The sequence below is a fragment of the Lolium rigidum genome, chromosome 2 (genome assembly GCF_022539505.1).
Source record: "Lolium rigidum isolate FL_2022 chromosome 2, APGP_CSIRO_Lrig_0.1, whole genome shotgun sequence".
Classification (NCBI taxonomy): Eukaryota; Viridiplantae; Streptophyta; class Magnoliopsida; order Poales; family Poaceae; genus Lolium; species Lolium rigidum.
The window spans coordinates 63,584,445-63,601,123 of NC_061509.1; the positions used below are offsets into that span (position 1 = coordinate 63,584,445).

At 49.2% G+C, this 16,679-nt stretch overlaps 1 protein-coding gene across 1 annotated transcript; it reads left to right on the plus strand.

Moving 5' to 3' along the window:
* The first annotated feature begins 11,029 nt into the window (after nucleotides 1–11,029).
* Nucleotides 11,030–12,720, plus strand: LOC124691850 (WRKY transcription factor WRKY71-like). The gene is made up of 2 exons (XM_047225128.1): nucleotides 11,030–11,392; nucleotides 11,513–12,720. The coding sequence occupies exons 1-2, from the start codon at nucleotides 11,222–11,224 to the stop codon at nucleotides 12,371–12,373; spliced, it is 1,032 nt and encodes a 343-aa protein (XP_047081084.1). The 5' UTR covers nucleotides 11,030–11,221; the 3' UTR covers nucleotides 12,374–12,720.
* The last annotated feature ends 3,959 nt before the right edge of the window (nucleotides 12,721–16,679 follow it).

A 16,679-nucleotide genomic window follows, 5' to 3' on the forward strand; every position in this document is an offset into this window, starting at 1 on the left:
TAGAAAACCTAAAATCGCCAAATAAATAAAAATTCAGAGGGAGGTATCAGTCCTGCTCTACCAAGATAATGAAGACATCGGATGCACGTAGCTAAAAGAACCCCCAGTATTGAAAGATTCGGAGGAGTGGCATTCTAAACACCACAAAAGATAACAACTGAACTATACAATAGCTTATTTAGAAGCAACGCTTTAGAAAAGTGAACAACGCAGCTGTAGCTCGATTGAAAATCTTAGAACTTTTACCCTAAAAAAGGTCAACTTTGCAAAACATTGACTTCAACCAGAACATTGCTAGGTATGACTAATAAAAGTCAGACCTTAGATACCCATCCTCGAAATCGTAGCTCGGTGCTTGAGTAGTACCACCAAAGCTGAAAGTTCCACGGGCCTATCACCCCCACTTGTCAAGGTCGCCACCTATAGATTCTCAATCACCGGGCTTAGAGGCACCACGCGTGTAGTTTGGACGGAAAAAGCTCCACAACCAAGCTCGCACATTAGCTCGTGAAGCAATGTCTTCATCTTCTCCAGGATCCCGCCTTCGTCGTTACCGGGTCTTCTAATCGTAGCCATCTTCACATTCCATGCCTCTGCAAACACCATGAAACCACAACTTCGACATGTCCCTTGGAGTCAACTGAAAGTGGAGCTTCGCAACATGCCCCCTTGAAGCCCTATTATTGTTTGTTGTTTGGGGACGTGCCCGACCGAATGCCCTCCATTTTAGTGGTCTGATAGCACTTTGATTTGTGAAGACCGTCAGTGGAGAAATCTGGAATTCCTCAGTTGCCAGATCAAGGGCGACCAACGGCAGCAGATCGGTAATTTGGACGGAACATGACCACAAGAGGGTCGTCGCCCTACCTCCTTTATTTCCAGGAAGGGGACGACACGGGGGAGAGATCTTCTCCACCGACCACCCACCCTACCTTCCATTTTCCCGTCCTTGAGCCCAAACCTAGGAACGGGATCCCAAGTCCACCGCACCCAGTTGCCGTTCCAAGCACCGCTCATGGCCTACCAGCGCCGCAGCCATCTCGAGTCGCCACTCCGGTGTCCTCGTGATGTGGCCAACGGTAACCACCTAGCCGCGTCCGTCGACCTCGCCGTAGAAGTCACCCCCAAAGCCCTTAGAATGTGGGGCCTGCCCCCATTGTGGCCTTGGTCGGCAACAACAACGGCGAGAGAGCAGCCGGAGGTGGTCGCGTGTGTGACGGCTAGGGTTCTTCACTGTGTCACCAAGACAAAAACAGGATGTCAGTAACCTAGTGACACTTAGTCTACGGGTAATCTAGATTTTCGATATTAGTCTAGGGGTAACTTATTCTTGTTCCCCTTTCATTGTTCTTTCTCCGTCATTTTCAAGATTCCTTCAAGTTGCGAGTAGATCCTTGGCCAAAAAGGTCACCGATGGTACCTCCATTTTCCAGCCGTCCCTTGACCGCACTGCCCAGAGAACAACCAATTGACAGCGTCGCGCACGACTACCGGTCGACCGACCGACAGGGCCGACGTGCAAGGCAAGCAAGTGAAGCAACGAGATTAAAAAGAGAGAGGAACGGAAGCAAGTGCATGCACGAACGATCGAATCCGTGAGCGTGGTGGAGCGGCGCCGCAATCCGCGTGTCGGAGCTTGATGCCCAAGCCAAAGTTTTCTTCCTCGCATTAACTAACTGGACTCAAGTAGCAAAGCGTTCCACGGTGGGGTCTTGCCCATGTCATGGGCGAAACTTTGTCTAGTCTACTCGATCCATCGGTCGGTCGCACGAGCCGGAATGGATTGCGGCGCCTCGCGGGTTCACATGTGCGCCAAAACTGTTCCTTGCCCCGACAGGCCCGTTGTGTATCTGGAGTATTGTATTGCTCCCAATAATTTAGGTTGTATGATTCGATCGGTGGAGGTTTGTGACTAACCTGGTCCTTCGTGTCAATCTTCCTAACACTTAGTGACTTAGACCATGGGCTATGTAGCGCCGGCTCAACGAAAAAATATATCAGACTGTTCATAGTGGAATTAACTTAGTTACTCCCTTCGATCCATATTACTTGATACTAATATAGATGTATCTAGGCATATTTTTATTGTAGATACATCCATTTTAGCATCAAGTAATATGAATCGGAGGGAGTAGTAACATTACATACTTCAAAGAATTTTGGTGACATGACATAACAACAAATAAAGGAAGAGAGGGAGATGCTAACTAGCTATGTTACCATAACATGACACACGCAAGACAAAATGAGTCTACAAATTAATAAATGAACTTTACCTGATATCACCTCTAAGTAATTTTTCATAAAGGTAGTAACATAAACTAGTAACTTATATATGCATGACACTACCTTATGTTACTCCCCACTATGAGTAGCCTAAGAATCATTCGTAAATTTGATGCTATGTATTGAATCGATCGAGGGCCCCAGAGTGCCCCGCTATTGAATAAACTACTAGCATCTTTCTCCTCACAATTCCGCCAAAGAACTTGATCAAATGCGCATGCAAAAGAGCGAACCAAGATGTTGATTCGCTTTTCTTGTCGGAATGTAGGAACCGATGCCCCACTATGTGGTGAGCCGGTTCATAGCATCCTATGATTTGCTTTTCATGCACATATTGCATGGTCTTAGGATATGTTTGGTTGCTTCTATGGTTTTTCTTGTTTTATGATTTGATCCGCCAGCTACTGCATGAGTGGAAACCCACTCTAATCTATTTATGCAATTAGTTTAGTTCCTAATAGTTTTTTCGGTGCAATTTGAGTCCAGTGTTTGATAACCCACATATACACAAGAATACGGTAACTAGAGGGCAAAATATGTTTGGTTATGTGCTAAAAATGGCATACGATTGCCACTTTGAACTTGGTAATGTTACCATCCTAAAGGCTAGGAAGACACAAAACAAACTATATTTGGCACATAACAACATATTAGTAAGCAGGTTTCATACACACATGCATTCAGAATCGGGGGTTCAGACAAACACCCGTGATCAAAAGCTCCCGGAGGCTTCCAAAACCTCTTGAGCAACTAGGGTTTAACCCTAGATCTCAAAAGACACGACAATAGTAGCTAGTCATGTTCTTCATTGTCTCACACAAACTACTTACATAGACAGATAGACAGATTAACACTTGTAGGTCGATTAGCTGTGGTCAGGGCAGATGTAGGTCCTGGCGATGGAACTATTGCGCTTGTAGATGTTCATCTTCAGGCCGAAAGCCTTGTTCTTGAACTTCACCACGCCATCGCGGTACATGTCGTACTTGAGGATGACCTCCGACCAGTTCCTCGTGAGGAGCACATGTCCTCTGTGATAAGCGACCTCTACCCACTCGGCGCACCACCGATAGGAGGATATGTCGACGCAACACGACAAAGAGATCTTTATCCACTCTCTCAAGTCAGCCTAGAACGCCGGTGGAACTACGAGCATGTGCAAGTTGTCCTCGTCCAATTGGACGTAGAAACAGGTGGGCATGAGCGCCGTAGGAAGGTGGCCGAGCTTTTCCCTTTTTCCCACGGCAGGCGATGGCAACTTCGCTGCCTCGATCCTTCCTGGAACCATCGGCTTTGGCACCTTAGTCCACCGATTGAGCGGCAGCTTATCCCCATACCCGGTGGATGATGGCATCCCTTGCCAACGGTGTCGCACTCCAACTTGACAAACTAGTCAGCAAATGGATAGAGATGTGAGATCATGCCCATGGCATTGCCGACAACTAAGTTAGATCATGTCCATGGCATTGCAGACAACTAAGCTAGATCATATCCATGGCATTACAAAGAAAGATTGCAGCAATGATGTGGAAGATGCCGCCATGGATGCTACATCTTGCACAACATTGTTGCGACCTTTCTCGGAAATGCTATGGACATGATCTAGCTGATGGAACAATAATTTTTCCAATTTGGCCACGCACTGATGTAACATGCGCAGAATGTGCAATCCTAAATTGGGAGAAGTGGAATCGAACATGAATCCAACCCAAACCGTGTAAATCTTGGTCCTTAGTGGCAATCTTGCTAACACTTAGTAAATTATTTATATAAAGCATTTCTAGCAGATTTCGTAAATACCAACCTTTAAAAACACGTTTGAAAAAGGCGGTAAACGTGATTTAAGAGATAAAATACCTTGCGTGGCGCAGATTACATAAAAAACCCGTAAAATAGCATATTTAGGAATTGTCATTAAATGATATCCCTTGTGGATTTTATTTCCGCAAATGGCTTTTTCCCATGTGGGCCTAGCCACGGCTCGCCGCACTGCCACCACCCAACGCTTGCCCGTGCGCTGCCTCGCCCTCTGCCGCGTGCGCCCTCCGTCTGCCGCCCGTGCATGGCCGCCCCGCTCGTCGCCGGCCACGCCACCCCATGTGCATGCCTGTGCTGGACGTGTAGCCCCTGCACGATCGCTGGCACCGCGACGTCCTTCTCGGGCACCGTCCCGCCTGTGGCCGGTCTTGTCTCAGTAGTGGCGGTCGATTCCAAAGAGTTCCGGGCAAATTCCGGCGACTTTCGCAGCGAAGGTGGGATGTCGCCTCTGTTCCAACGAGGTTTGACCAGTTTAGAGGGGCTTGTCAATTTTACACGACTTTGCCTCCAAAATTGCACATACACGCGTTGCCGCGTGTGTTCTCAATGCCCTATCAAAGAAATTACGAGTCGGGCTAGGTTACGGGATGTGGTCTATTGATATTTTTCAAATTGTCCACGGATAAGTGTACAATTATGGTTGTAGAAATTTTTAAAAATCTAACCAATTTTGTAGAAAAAGGTAGCAACATATATCATTTGAAATTGGCACCTTTTGAAACTACATTCTAAAACAAATCTAGCAATACTAAATTATTGTCTTAAATGCCACCACATTTTACTATGGATTTGGTCAAAACTTTAACAAACTTGATTTAGAACAAATCAAGGTATATACTTATTTATGGATGGATGGAGTAGTCTAAAGTTTTGGTAGGGTGCATAAATGGAGGCCAAGCTAAATATATATCTTTATTTAAAACACTAAAAAACTATTATCACAAAATACAAAGTATGCTAGATTTTATCATTTTTTGTAGTCTTAAATACAAACTTTGATTTTTCACGTTTACAATATACATTATTGGCTAAAATTTTATTTCGAATATTTTAAATTCTAAATACGAGTTTTTAGTGTTTGAAAATAAATAAGTGTAGCTCGGCCTCCATTCTAAATTTCCTGTCGGAGCATGCAGTATTTGACTTGGGCGAATCAACTATCGGTAGGAACTAGGTCCGAGTGTCATGCTTAGCCGTTCGTCCTCCTTTGTTCCTGTCAGCAGCTGAGTCTCTCCGCAGTAACGTGACAACGCTCAAATGCCCATTCTTGCTTGAATTTCTTCGTTCCATCAATAGTCCGGAGTACTCCGGAGTAGTGGAGTATATACCAAGTCGGTCATCTCAGAGAACAAAGAAAATACGAAGTCTGTGTAAGACTGCGACCGCCATTATTACAGAGAGTAACCCCAAGACAAGATCCAGGCTGAATTCATCATCGAACACGTCATCTCGATCTGAAAAATAAGAGGTCCACGTAGGTCTCTACTCCTACACAAGGAAATTCCTCAACAGTTAGTTCTCGAAGCGAAGCAAACGCCGCCGTCGGTCAAGAAAAGGGGCACCGATCATTGATTAATACTCCTAATCCGTCGTAAACAACGTCGTTTCATCTGGACGTGACATTGACTCGTGTGGCGAGGTCTTCTTCCGGAAAGGCAGGCACGTTTGGTCAGATTTTTGGCAGCGGGGCAGCGAACCAATGCAGAAGAAAATAGCTCGCCAGAAAAGAAAAGAAAAGCAAAGCAGCTAGAATCGCACAAAATAAAAGTAGGAGCTCGCCAAAAAAGAAAACAGAAATACTCCGGAGCACAAAGGGAAGAGTCTTGGAGCACCCAAAAGCTTTTTATTAAAAGTACCTAGAATCACAGGAAGAGAAAAACTTTTATTTTTCAAGCAAGAGAAGAGTCTTGAAGCACCCAAGAGCTTTTTATTAGAAAAGACTATGACGATATATTGATAATCACCCGTAGTAGTACAAGAAAACAACACATAATACAAAAAATATATAAATTGGTCTTTAGACCACCAAGGAACGATTACAAACACAAGCACAAGTCGAAGGTGTACCGTCTTCCTCACCCCTCCAACACCATGTAGTTAGGGAAAGGTTGTCGTAGACAAAAAGGACGGGCGCAACGGAGCAACAACCATCGCCAAAGATCATACCTTGAGATCCGAAGAGCCAGACATGAAACGACACCAATGAACATGGAAAACGACTAGATCCAAGGAGATTCGTGGGACACACGATGACACAACTAGACGCACAATTGAAGTGATCGTTCCCGCTCTTTTCTTTAGGGTTCCCGCTTATTCAGAAGAAGACACTATAAAAGTCCTAAACAAAGAGCGGGAACCCTCCCCGCCCGTTAGGTCTCCCAGGCCTCAAGGCCACCGAAGAGTGAGCATAACGGCGACAATGTCGACAAGGGTCCTCTCCGCCGGGATTGAGCCTCCATCGTCGACCGTGTTGACACCGTTGGGGATGCGCCACTTGGCAGACGCAGGTTCAGACGAGTAGTTCCGAGAGTGGCCTCCGCGCTGGAGGTTGTATAAAATGCCATGTGGGCGTCTCAAAGGGCAGCCCTATCGGCCAAAGAATGCGGAGGCAATCATGGCCACCGCGCGATCCGCTCGACGATGCAACAGGCACCACTATAGAGATGTAGAAACCAACACATGGCTTCACCTCCTCCCCTCGCCTCCACGGCCGACTAGAAGAAGCACCACATAGAATACGCACACCTCGAGGTGACTAGAATTTATTGAAGGAAGTGGTATCCATTCCTTCCATGCCCTACTATGACTAGAGGAGTAGCCAAGCGAAGAAGATGAACCCTAGCTCGACCAAGATCTAGAGCGCCACACCAACCACCGGGCATAAAGCACACTACCAGCAGGCCGTCGTACACCGTACATCTCCACTGTACAACTCGCTCCAGCCTCCCATGTTTGGATAAAGTGGCTGCACGAAAAAAAATAGGGTTTGAGATAGGAAAATCATAGGAATATGAAAAATATAGGATTAGTATGTCATGTCTAGTTGAATCCTATAGGATGATGAGTTCTCTTTGATTGTGCCAAACAAATTTACATAAGGTGTGATCTCATTTTTATTTTCTATAGAATTTGCACTGCAAGATTTTTACAGGGTTATTTCCTATAAAGTATGCTACTATGAATCAAATAACTAGTGTAAGAAAAAGTTCGATAGAAAATAAATCGTATAAAATTTTTACAAAATTTGTATAAATCAAAATGCCCGAAAAGGAAGATGTTTCTTTTAACAGAACTAGCACAGTGGCCCTCGCAAATGCGAGGGCAATGTCTTCAATGTATGGAAAATGATTAATCGTAAATTCGCAGCTTCAGGATATCCACATTTGGTCGAGGTTATACTCTCTGGTATGTGGTTCATCCATTCTTACTTGTTCTAATTAATTAATTGGGGAGGAAATTTTACTAAATTGTATTGCAATTTTTTTTGAACAGATGTAGTGGATCCCATACTACCCTATCCTCTTAGACTTTTTAAGTCGATATACCACCCAAAAAGGCTCTAAGCCGGGTGGAGTTAGTTTTTCGACGAAGACCCGTCCCGTGCAGCGAAGTCCTGTTAGTAAGACCCCGCGCAAGAATGGGTGTTATAGAAGAATATTATTCCGAATACTCCTTTGGACGCATATAGTAAGTAGCATTGAGATTCTGCATCTTTTTGATTTTTTTTATGAATAGGATTTACCAGCTAGGAAATACTTTCCACGTTGTATATTAGAGAAGACACCTTTGAACTGTATACACTCTATTATTTCTCTTTTGTAATTCTCAAATGAAAAAATCACGCATCCAAAGGAAAGAAATCATACATATTCCTCGAACACTACCAAAGCCTTAGCCTCCATTCTTCCTCCTCCCTAGTCTAAAATTGTTAATTTTTTGGTCATTTCTCCTCCAAGTTCTTACGGATAAGGGTGTTATGTATCGTTCTCATCAGAGTTGGGAACAAAACATCGTCGCTAGGTCCAAGGGACTAACTGAAAAGTCATAGTTTAATTATCCCTGCATTTACAATGTCTATATAACCATATAATATCCTGCCATGCATATAGTATGTTTCTTGCTTTAGGGTGATTTTAGGATGTAAAAGAAAATAAATATATTACATTTGCCAATTGTGTTTAAACATATTTACTCTTGGTTCTTTATCTCGTTATTATTGAACTGGATTTAGCAGCTAGAAAATACTTTCCATGTTGTATATTAGAGAAGACACCTTTGAACTGTATTCACTCTATTATTTCTCTTTTGTAATTCTCAAATGAAAAAATCACGCATCCAAATGAAACAAATCATACATATTCCTCGAACACTACCAAAGCCCTAGCCTCCATTCTTCCTCCTCCCTAGTCTAAAATTGTTAATTTTCTGGTCATTTCTGCTCTAAGTTCTTATGGATAAGGGTGTTATGCATCGTTCTCATCGGAGTTGGGGACAAAACATCGTCGCTAGGTCCAAGGGACTAACTGAAAAGTCATAGTTTAATTAGCCATGCATTTACAATGTCTATATAACCATATAATATCCTGCCATATAGTATGTTTCTTGCTTTAGGCTGATTTTAGGATGTAAAGAAAATAAATATATTACATTTACTAATTGTGTTTAAACATATTTACTCTTGGTTCTTTATCTTGTTATTAATGACATCTTCATTTTCACATATATAACATCGTTGTCTTTGGTTTTACCAAAATGTCAGCTAGAGACTATCGATCATGTTATTGTTTGAGCTGACATGCATAATTTATACTGAAATATAAATTTCAGTACAAAATCCTATGCATCATGCGATGAGCACCACAGTGGCGGCTATCGCAATCGATCGATCAATGAAGATATAGTTTAAACCATGCATGCTCCCTGAAGAGTTTACGTAGAGCTAGGTATTTATTATCGGTGGATCAGCTATATACCTCTCGATTATGCATAGGGACGGATTTACCGTGCAGGCACCGGGTATGTGTCCGGGCTCGGTGGCGCTGCTTACATGGACTTCGGCGAGCTCTCTTAGCAAAGTACATAGCTGGAACGACGTACAAGATTGAGTTGAAAAATGTCGATTTAGGGAAGAATCAGATGTTGGTGTTCCGTAGAAATATTGTTGATGTAACGTGTTGGCGTTGTGTACATAAATTTTATGTTTCTATCTCCAGTTAAATCTTAGTTGTGTACCCATATGGATTATGTGTCATAAGTTTACATTTGTACACGTATATTGTGGTACAAACTACTTAGGATCTTTTAATCTAAGGTGTTAAGAGTAATATCATCAGTTTATATTTCTATCATATGTGGATTAACCCGAAAAACACTCTTACATTTCTTTAAGTATATAATATATATACAAAAATAATATATTTAATTTGTGCATAGTAGGCCTGAGTCACACATCAAATAGTTCCGGCTCACTACAAAAGAATCGACATACAAAACTTATTGTGACAATCTTTATAGTGTGAAAACTCAAACAAATACGTATTGTATTTTATGTCGTACTTTTATACGTCACGGATTTTTTTTAAAATTGTTTCTATTTTTCTAATGTTCTTCTGGCCTTCCGAATTAAGACAAAATTTCTGTAACAAAAAATCATCGAAAGTTGTAAAGATGCATGGTGGTCGTAGACCCCAGAGAGTTAAATAGGAAATAGCGCTTCTCCTATTTTTATTGTATAGATTAAATAAATTTGTATTTTATAGGCTAGCAAGTAGCTTCCGTAAATGTGTTATAGACATGCCCTAATTCAAGTCAAACTGAGAAACTGAGCAGATCGTGCTTAGCATGGACTCTATTATATTACCTAAAATAAAAATGAGCAGATCGCTCTATCTCAAATCTTGAATAAAGTTTGTGAGCCTTATTTAATCCCATCTAAGTCCGAACCATATATGGCAATTGTTTTGGGCACGGGGCGTGGTCGCATTGAGTTGCATTACACGTGCATGCCCATAAGCCTATGCAGTAACATTTTTTTTCTTTCCAAAAATCGAAAATTGGGTGCATGTTAAACTATATCTACTTAACGCGTTTGGAATATTAAATCAGACCCATAAGCGTGACATACGTTTGCTTTTGTACACATATATTATTCTACGTAACACTTCTTATCTTTTAATCTCAAACGTTAAAATTTACATCATCGGTTTATATTTTTTTAGCGCATGTGGATTAACCTGGTGCCTTGAAAAATATCCTTATTTCGCTTTTAGTATATAATAGAATAGAATAGATGGGAAAGAAACTTTTTTTTTTGCGGGGCCGAATGGGAAAGAATTGATTCCAGTCTACTACTGCCGCTGGAACTAATTGAAGTGGATAAACAAATGGTTAGCCAGCCGGAAACCTAATCGAGCTGCTAAAGCTATCCTAACAAGGCTCCAAACGAGTGGAGTCAAGCAATCTTTCGTGTCCCCCTGTTCCTACTCACTCTCTCATCAGCCTAATCGCAATCAAGCTGAACCCTTTTCCTCCCCGTGCATCTTGCAGGCATGTGGGTATTGTATTTTCCTTGACCCGATCACCAGTTTAATCATCCCCCGACCCGGCGAAGACACAGCCAGCCGACATCCACCGCTCCCCGTCTCCCACCCACCCGTTGAAAAGATCCCCAAGCAGATCGCTAACCGGAGGAAACGTCGCCGTGAAGTCGTCAGCGATCCCAATCTTTCTCTTTCTCTCTTCTATCGCGCGCGTGCACGCACCCTCCGCTCTCCTTCCTTCCTTCCGCATGCTCCAATTCCACAAGCCCACCGTGACCAAGAAAGAAGACGACGAGCGTGTGAGTTGCGATGTGATCCGGCCCCCCTCGCTCGTCGTCTTCTTCCTTTTCTCGCCCTGCGACCTCGCGACCTTCCTAGCGAGCGAGCGACTCCACTAGACTACTACCACATGTTCACGTGCATCTCTATATAACGACTCCTCCCCGAGCCATTCTCCTCTCACTTGAAAATACTTCTCCTCTCCTCTCCTCCTATCTTCTCTAGACTTCAGATTGACTAGAAGAACAGCTACCAATCCGCCGAGCTAGGCGTTTCTTGCTCAGCCAACAGCGTAAACGATGGATCCATGGATCAGCAGCCAGCCTTCCCTGAGCCTCGACCTGCACGTCGGCCTGCCGCCCATGGGCCACCACCACCACCGTTACCAGGCGGCGCCCCCCATGGTCGCGCTGGCCAAGCCCAAGCTTCTCGTCGAGGAGAGCTTCCTGCCGCCCAAGAAGGACCCTGAGGTACGCACGGCACAGAAATCCATACATCGATACAGACCACGGCAGCAAGATTCTTGTCTTGGCTGGTGTTCCTGATTAATACTATGAGCTAGAGACTGAACATTCGTGCTCTCTTTCCAGGTCGCGGTCCTCGAGTCGGAGCTGCAGCGGGTGAGCGAGGAGAACCGGCGGCTGGGCGAGATGCTCCGGGAGGTGGCCGCCAAGTACGAGGCCCTGCACGCCCAGTTCGCCGACCTGGCCACCGCCCAGGCCAACGCCAACACCAACGGCGGCAGCAACAACACCAACCACCCGTCCTCCGCGTCGGAGGGCGGCTCCGTGTCCCCGTCCAGGAAGCGCAAGAGCGAGGACAGCCTCGTCGGCGGCACGCCCTCGCCGCCGTCGCACGCGCACGCGCACCAGCACCACCACCACGGCTTCGGGGCCGCGGACCAGGCGGAGTGCACCTCCGGCGAGCCGTGCAAGCGCGTCCGGGAGGAGTGCAAGCCGGTGGTGTCCAAGAGCTACGTGCACGCCGACCCGGCCGACCTCAGCCTCGCCGTAAAGGACGGCTACCAGTGGCGCAAGTACGGGCAGAAGGTCACCAAGGACAACCCCTGCCCCCGCGCCTACTTCCGCTGCTCCTTCGCGCCGGGCTGCCCCGTCAAGAAGAAGGTGCAGCGGAGCGCCGAGGACAAGGCCATCCTCGTCGCCACCTACGAGGGCGAGCACAACCACACCGCGCCGCCGCCCACGCAGCCGCAGAACCAGCACGATGCGGCCAAGAACGCCGCCGCGAAGCCACCCCAGGCGCCGGCGCCGCTGCACCACCCGCAGCCGAAACAGGAAGAGGCGCTCAGCGTCGAGTCGGAGCTGATGCGGCGGAACCTGGCGGAGCAGATGGCCATGACGCTCACCAGGGACCCCAGCTTCAAGGCGGCGCTCGTCTCCGCGCTCTCCGGCCGGATCCTCGACCTCTCGCCGGCCAGGGACGTCAACTAATCCGCCACGCTATTCAGTCCTTCCGCGTCGCACATTTCGGAAGACATTTCTTTGGGCATTGCTAGCTGCCTGCCTCCTCGTCTGCCCCTCCCTGAGTTCTTGCAGAAAAAGAGCAAGAATTGCAGGATTCTTGACCCTGACCGATGAGGAAGATGCGATCGACTGCAGCAAAGCTGGGCACCGGGTTCCGCTGCACATCGGCGCGGCATGCAAGGGGAGGGTGATGATGAAACCGTTGCCGTACAGGCAGAAACATGAGAATCTGTACAATTTTTATTTTTTATTAGGGAAATGTTTGGTTCTTAGCATGAACTCGGTTCAATGGAAAAAAACATCAAATGCCGCTACGATCAATTGCTCCATCGAGAATGAGCTCCATTCTTGAATTCAGTCCACGACTTCAGGACACCATACGTACACGGTACACCCTCTAGTATTTAGAGCATATCCAGCCGCATCCGCCAAACCGCGCCGGATTGAGCGTTTGGGGAACGTGTTTTGTTCGTGCCGTTTTTGGGGACGTTGCTTATTCCCCAAACATTTAAAATACTTTTTTTTAGTATTTTTATTTGAATTTCCACAAACTAATACATAATTGGGAACGTGGTTTACACGAAGACACAGTTAGGAACATGGTTTTCCACAAATTAATACATAGTTTGAATCATGGTGGACACAAATATAAAATTTTGCAAAGAAACTAAACCTAACTAGTCCGTGCATCGAAGGTTTCCTGCGTTCGCTACTAAGAAAGAACACTCGAGGGCACACCCAGTCACCTAAACTGGAAAATCCAGCGGGAGGATGGTGCTCTTGTTGGTTCTACCGATGAGACGAACATCCAGAAACTTCCGTGCACGTGTTCGCTGCGAAGAAAAAACACTCAGTCGTCCTCCTCGTCGGTGTTGTCGCCGTGGTAGTCCCGGCGGCAGCACGTCTCATCGAAGACCTTGACGCTCATGTCCCTTTCGCCGAAGTAGGAGAACAGGAGGATGAAGCCGGCTTCGAGGCTGTGGTGCCGCGCGAACTTCTCCCAGCCGATGTTGAGGTACATCTTGCCGCGAGCGTCGTAGATCACGTCGACGATCCACCGGTAGTAGCCGCACGTAGCCTCCCGCAGATGCATCGTGCGCCGGCGGTCATCGCCGGTGACGTAGTCGGCGAAGGAGTCCGACAGCCTCTGGATGCCACGCGGGTCGCCCTTGAGGACGAGGACGAACTCGAACAGCACATCCGGCTCCACGTCCATCTCCGACGATGAAGCCGACGGCGTGGGAGGCGACGGCGAGCGTTCACCTCTGCCACGGCCACGACCACGACCACAACCATGGCCGCGAGGTCGGCCTCCGCCTCTACCAGACATAGCGTCGAGTCTTGTTGAGATGGTGGCGGCTAGGGTTTGGGAGAGAGGCGCTAGGGTTTGTGTGTGAGAGGGACGATGAGAGGCGGCCCTTTATAGGCCGGAGGGAGGCGGAGGAACGGTGGCGCTCATTAACGCCGGCACGCAGAGCTAGGTGCGACGGGACGCGTCGCTGCGGCTCTGCGGGAACTGCACCGTCGCTGCGAGAACTGCACCGTCGCTGCGCGCCAATAACTTCCGTCGCGAGGTAGGCGACGGTTCGGTTAAAATTTATTGTGCCGCTGACGAGTCGGCCCCGCCACTCCCTGCCTCGCTTTTCGGTGTGTCCGGCGTCCCCGGTGCGTCCCCTGTGGGACGGGGACGGGCTCGGAGCGTCGGACACCGTATCGGGGCGCGCCGGACAAAAATGGGGCTTTTGGGGGACGCGGCTGGAACGGTTTTTTGGTCCGGCGCCCCAAATCCCTTTGGGGGACGCGGCTGGAGATGCTCTTAGAGCATCTCCAGCCTGTCTCCCCGATGAGCCCTACAACTGGATGGTGTTATTCGGCTCAGCCACGCTTTCGGCTCCTCTAAACTAGAGACTTAGAGCATCTCCTTCGCGTCCCTCAAAGGGATTTGGAGCGCCGCCGGACAAAAAAAAGTTCCCAGTCGCGTCCTTCAAAGCCACTTTTTGTCCGGCGCGTCCCGAAACGGTGTCCGGCGCCCCGAGCCCGTCCCCGCCCCACAGGGGATGCCGGACGCACCGAAAAGCGAGGCGAAGCAGCGCGGGCCCGACGCGTCAGCGGCACATTGAATTGTAACCTAACCGTCGCCTACCTGACGAAGGAAGTTATTCACGCGCAGTGACACACGACGACATCTTCTTAATGGCGACGGAGGGGCAGGCGAGACGTCTCGTCGTTGCCGTGCAGCCTCCACGCGGCGCCGGTGTTTACACGCCACCGCGCGTTACCGCGCTTTCTTCCCGCCTCTTCACGCGCTTTCTTCCCGACGCCGGCGTCTATAGAAGACCCTCCCAGCTCAATGGCAGCCACCACAGCCGCCGGCACCCCTTTCTTCGGCACAAGCACAACCCTCGTCGCTCCACCACCAGTGCGCAATGGTGAACCGCCCCGGGGATGGCCAGTTCCCTCCACCGGCGGCGGCGGCGAGGGTCGGAGAACTGGCGTGCACATCGCCAGGAGAGGCGGGAGGCACCCGAGCTGTAGGCCCGCCAACGGCGTGAGGCGGCGCACACGGCGGATGTAGCGGCGTTCTACGCCACTGGCCCTGCAGCCGACGAGGGCGCGGCGGGCAGCAGCGTGGCAGGAGGAGGCGCTGGCGGACACCATTGCGGCGTTCGCTGCCTCCGCAGAAGAAGAGGTGCGGCGGCGCCGGACGGAGGAGATGAGCCGGCGGTGGGATGATGAGCGCCGACACCAGCGCGAGGAGCGAGAGGCGCAGTACCGCGAACGGGGGGTGGCGATCGAGCGCCGGCAGCGGGAGGCAATCAGGCGCCAGCAGCAGCTGGCGGTGGAGGAGCGTCAGCATCGGGAGAAGGCGCTGGCGGCAATGGAGGCGGCCTGGGCGAGGCGGGCGGATGAGTTGGCGGCGGAGGCCGACGCGTTGGCGGTGGCGATGATGGAGGCGCCAATGGATGAGGAGGAGGCGCCAATGGAGGAGGAGGCCGAGGCGGAGGAGGAGGAGACCGAGGTGGAGGACGACAACGACGACGAGTTCGAGTGGTCCGACGACGACGGGCCACACCCGGACGAGACTGCCGATCAGCAACGCGCGCTCGCTGAGTCCTTCGAGTCAGAGAAGAAGCTCCAGGACGCCGCCTGTGCCCGCGAAGAGGCGCAGATTCACCGCGCCGTCGAGCTCTCCCTCCAGGCGGCGCAGCAGGGGAGGGCAGGTGACGACGCCGCTGCCCTGCTGGAGCAGCGGCGTCTGCCCACCGCCCTACACATGGAGAGGCGGAGCGCTCAGCAGTAGCTGAGGCGGAGGGGAGGCGACGACGGGGCAGGGCCGTAGAACGCATCGTCGGGCGGTCAGTAGTGTAGGGTTTAGATGAAATGTAGCCGTTTTCATTCAAACTTTGTAATATATAATCAAATTTGAATGAAAACCTTTATTTTGGTGCACTAATATTCATTTGGGGATTTTGTTCGGGGGACGCGACTGAGGAGCGACGTTCCCAAACGCGGCACGAACAAAACATGTCCCCAAACGCTCGATCCGGCGCCGTTTGGGGGACGGTTTGGGGGAGGCGACTAGAGATGCTCTTAGCCGTCTCCCCGACGAGGCCCCTGGTAGCCGTATTTTACATCCGGAAGGCGTTATTCGGTCCAGCCGTGCCCTTGGCTCCTTGTTTTCCCTGGATTTGGCCTTTTGTCCGTCCGGAGAGCCCAGGACATCCCCGGCCCCCAGGTGCGCTCGGGGACTCCGGACGAGAGAAAAGCGGGAATGGGCCCGCTCTATCGGCGAGAGAACACACGAACCCCACTAGTTTCTCGTCACAAATCCCCCCTCCCCTCCCGTTGCTCTGTCGTCGCAGGCACCACCCCTCGCCAATCCACCGGCCGGTTGCCAACTCCGCCGTTCCTCCACCCAGCAACCTATATTCCGCTGCCCGTCCTCCCCTCTGCGTATTTTCCGCCCTCAAAAAGCTCCCTCGCGTCGTGCCTCGTCGACACGCCCAGCCGGTGTTCGTCCAATTGCCTGGCCGGACATGGACTCCGACAAGGAGGAGGAGCAGACATTCGCCGAGATTTTTGAAGAAGAAATGGCAGCCGCCGCCCAAGACGACGAGCACATGCTGATCGTAGCTAGCCTATCCGGCTTGTACGCCGAGGCGACCATTGGTCGCCGTGGTGGGTCGGCATCAGGTCGCCGGAAGTGCAATTTGAGGCAGCGAATGTAGGGCTACTGCATGCTCTACACCGACTACTTCGCCGACGATCAATT

Coding starts and splice junctions, on each gene's coding strand:
- LOC124691850 (XM_047225128.1), top strand. CDS start 11,222: ATGGATCCATGGATCAGCAGCCAGCCTTCCCTGAGCCTCGACCTGCAC. Junction 11,393..11,512: donor CGCCCAAGAAGGACCCTGAG/GTACGCACGGCA, acceptor CTCTCTTTCCAG/GTCGCGGTCCTCGAGTCGGA.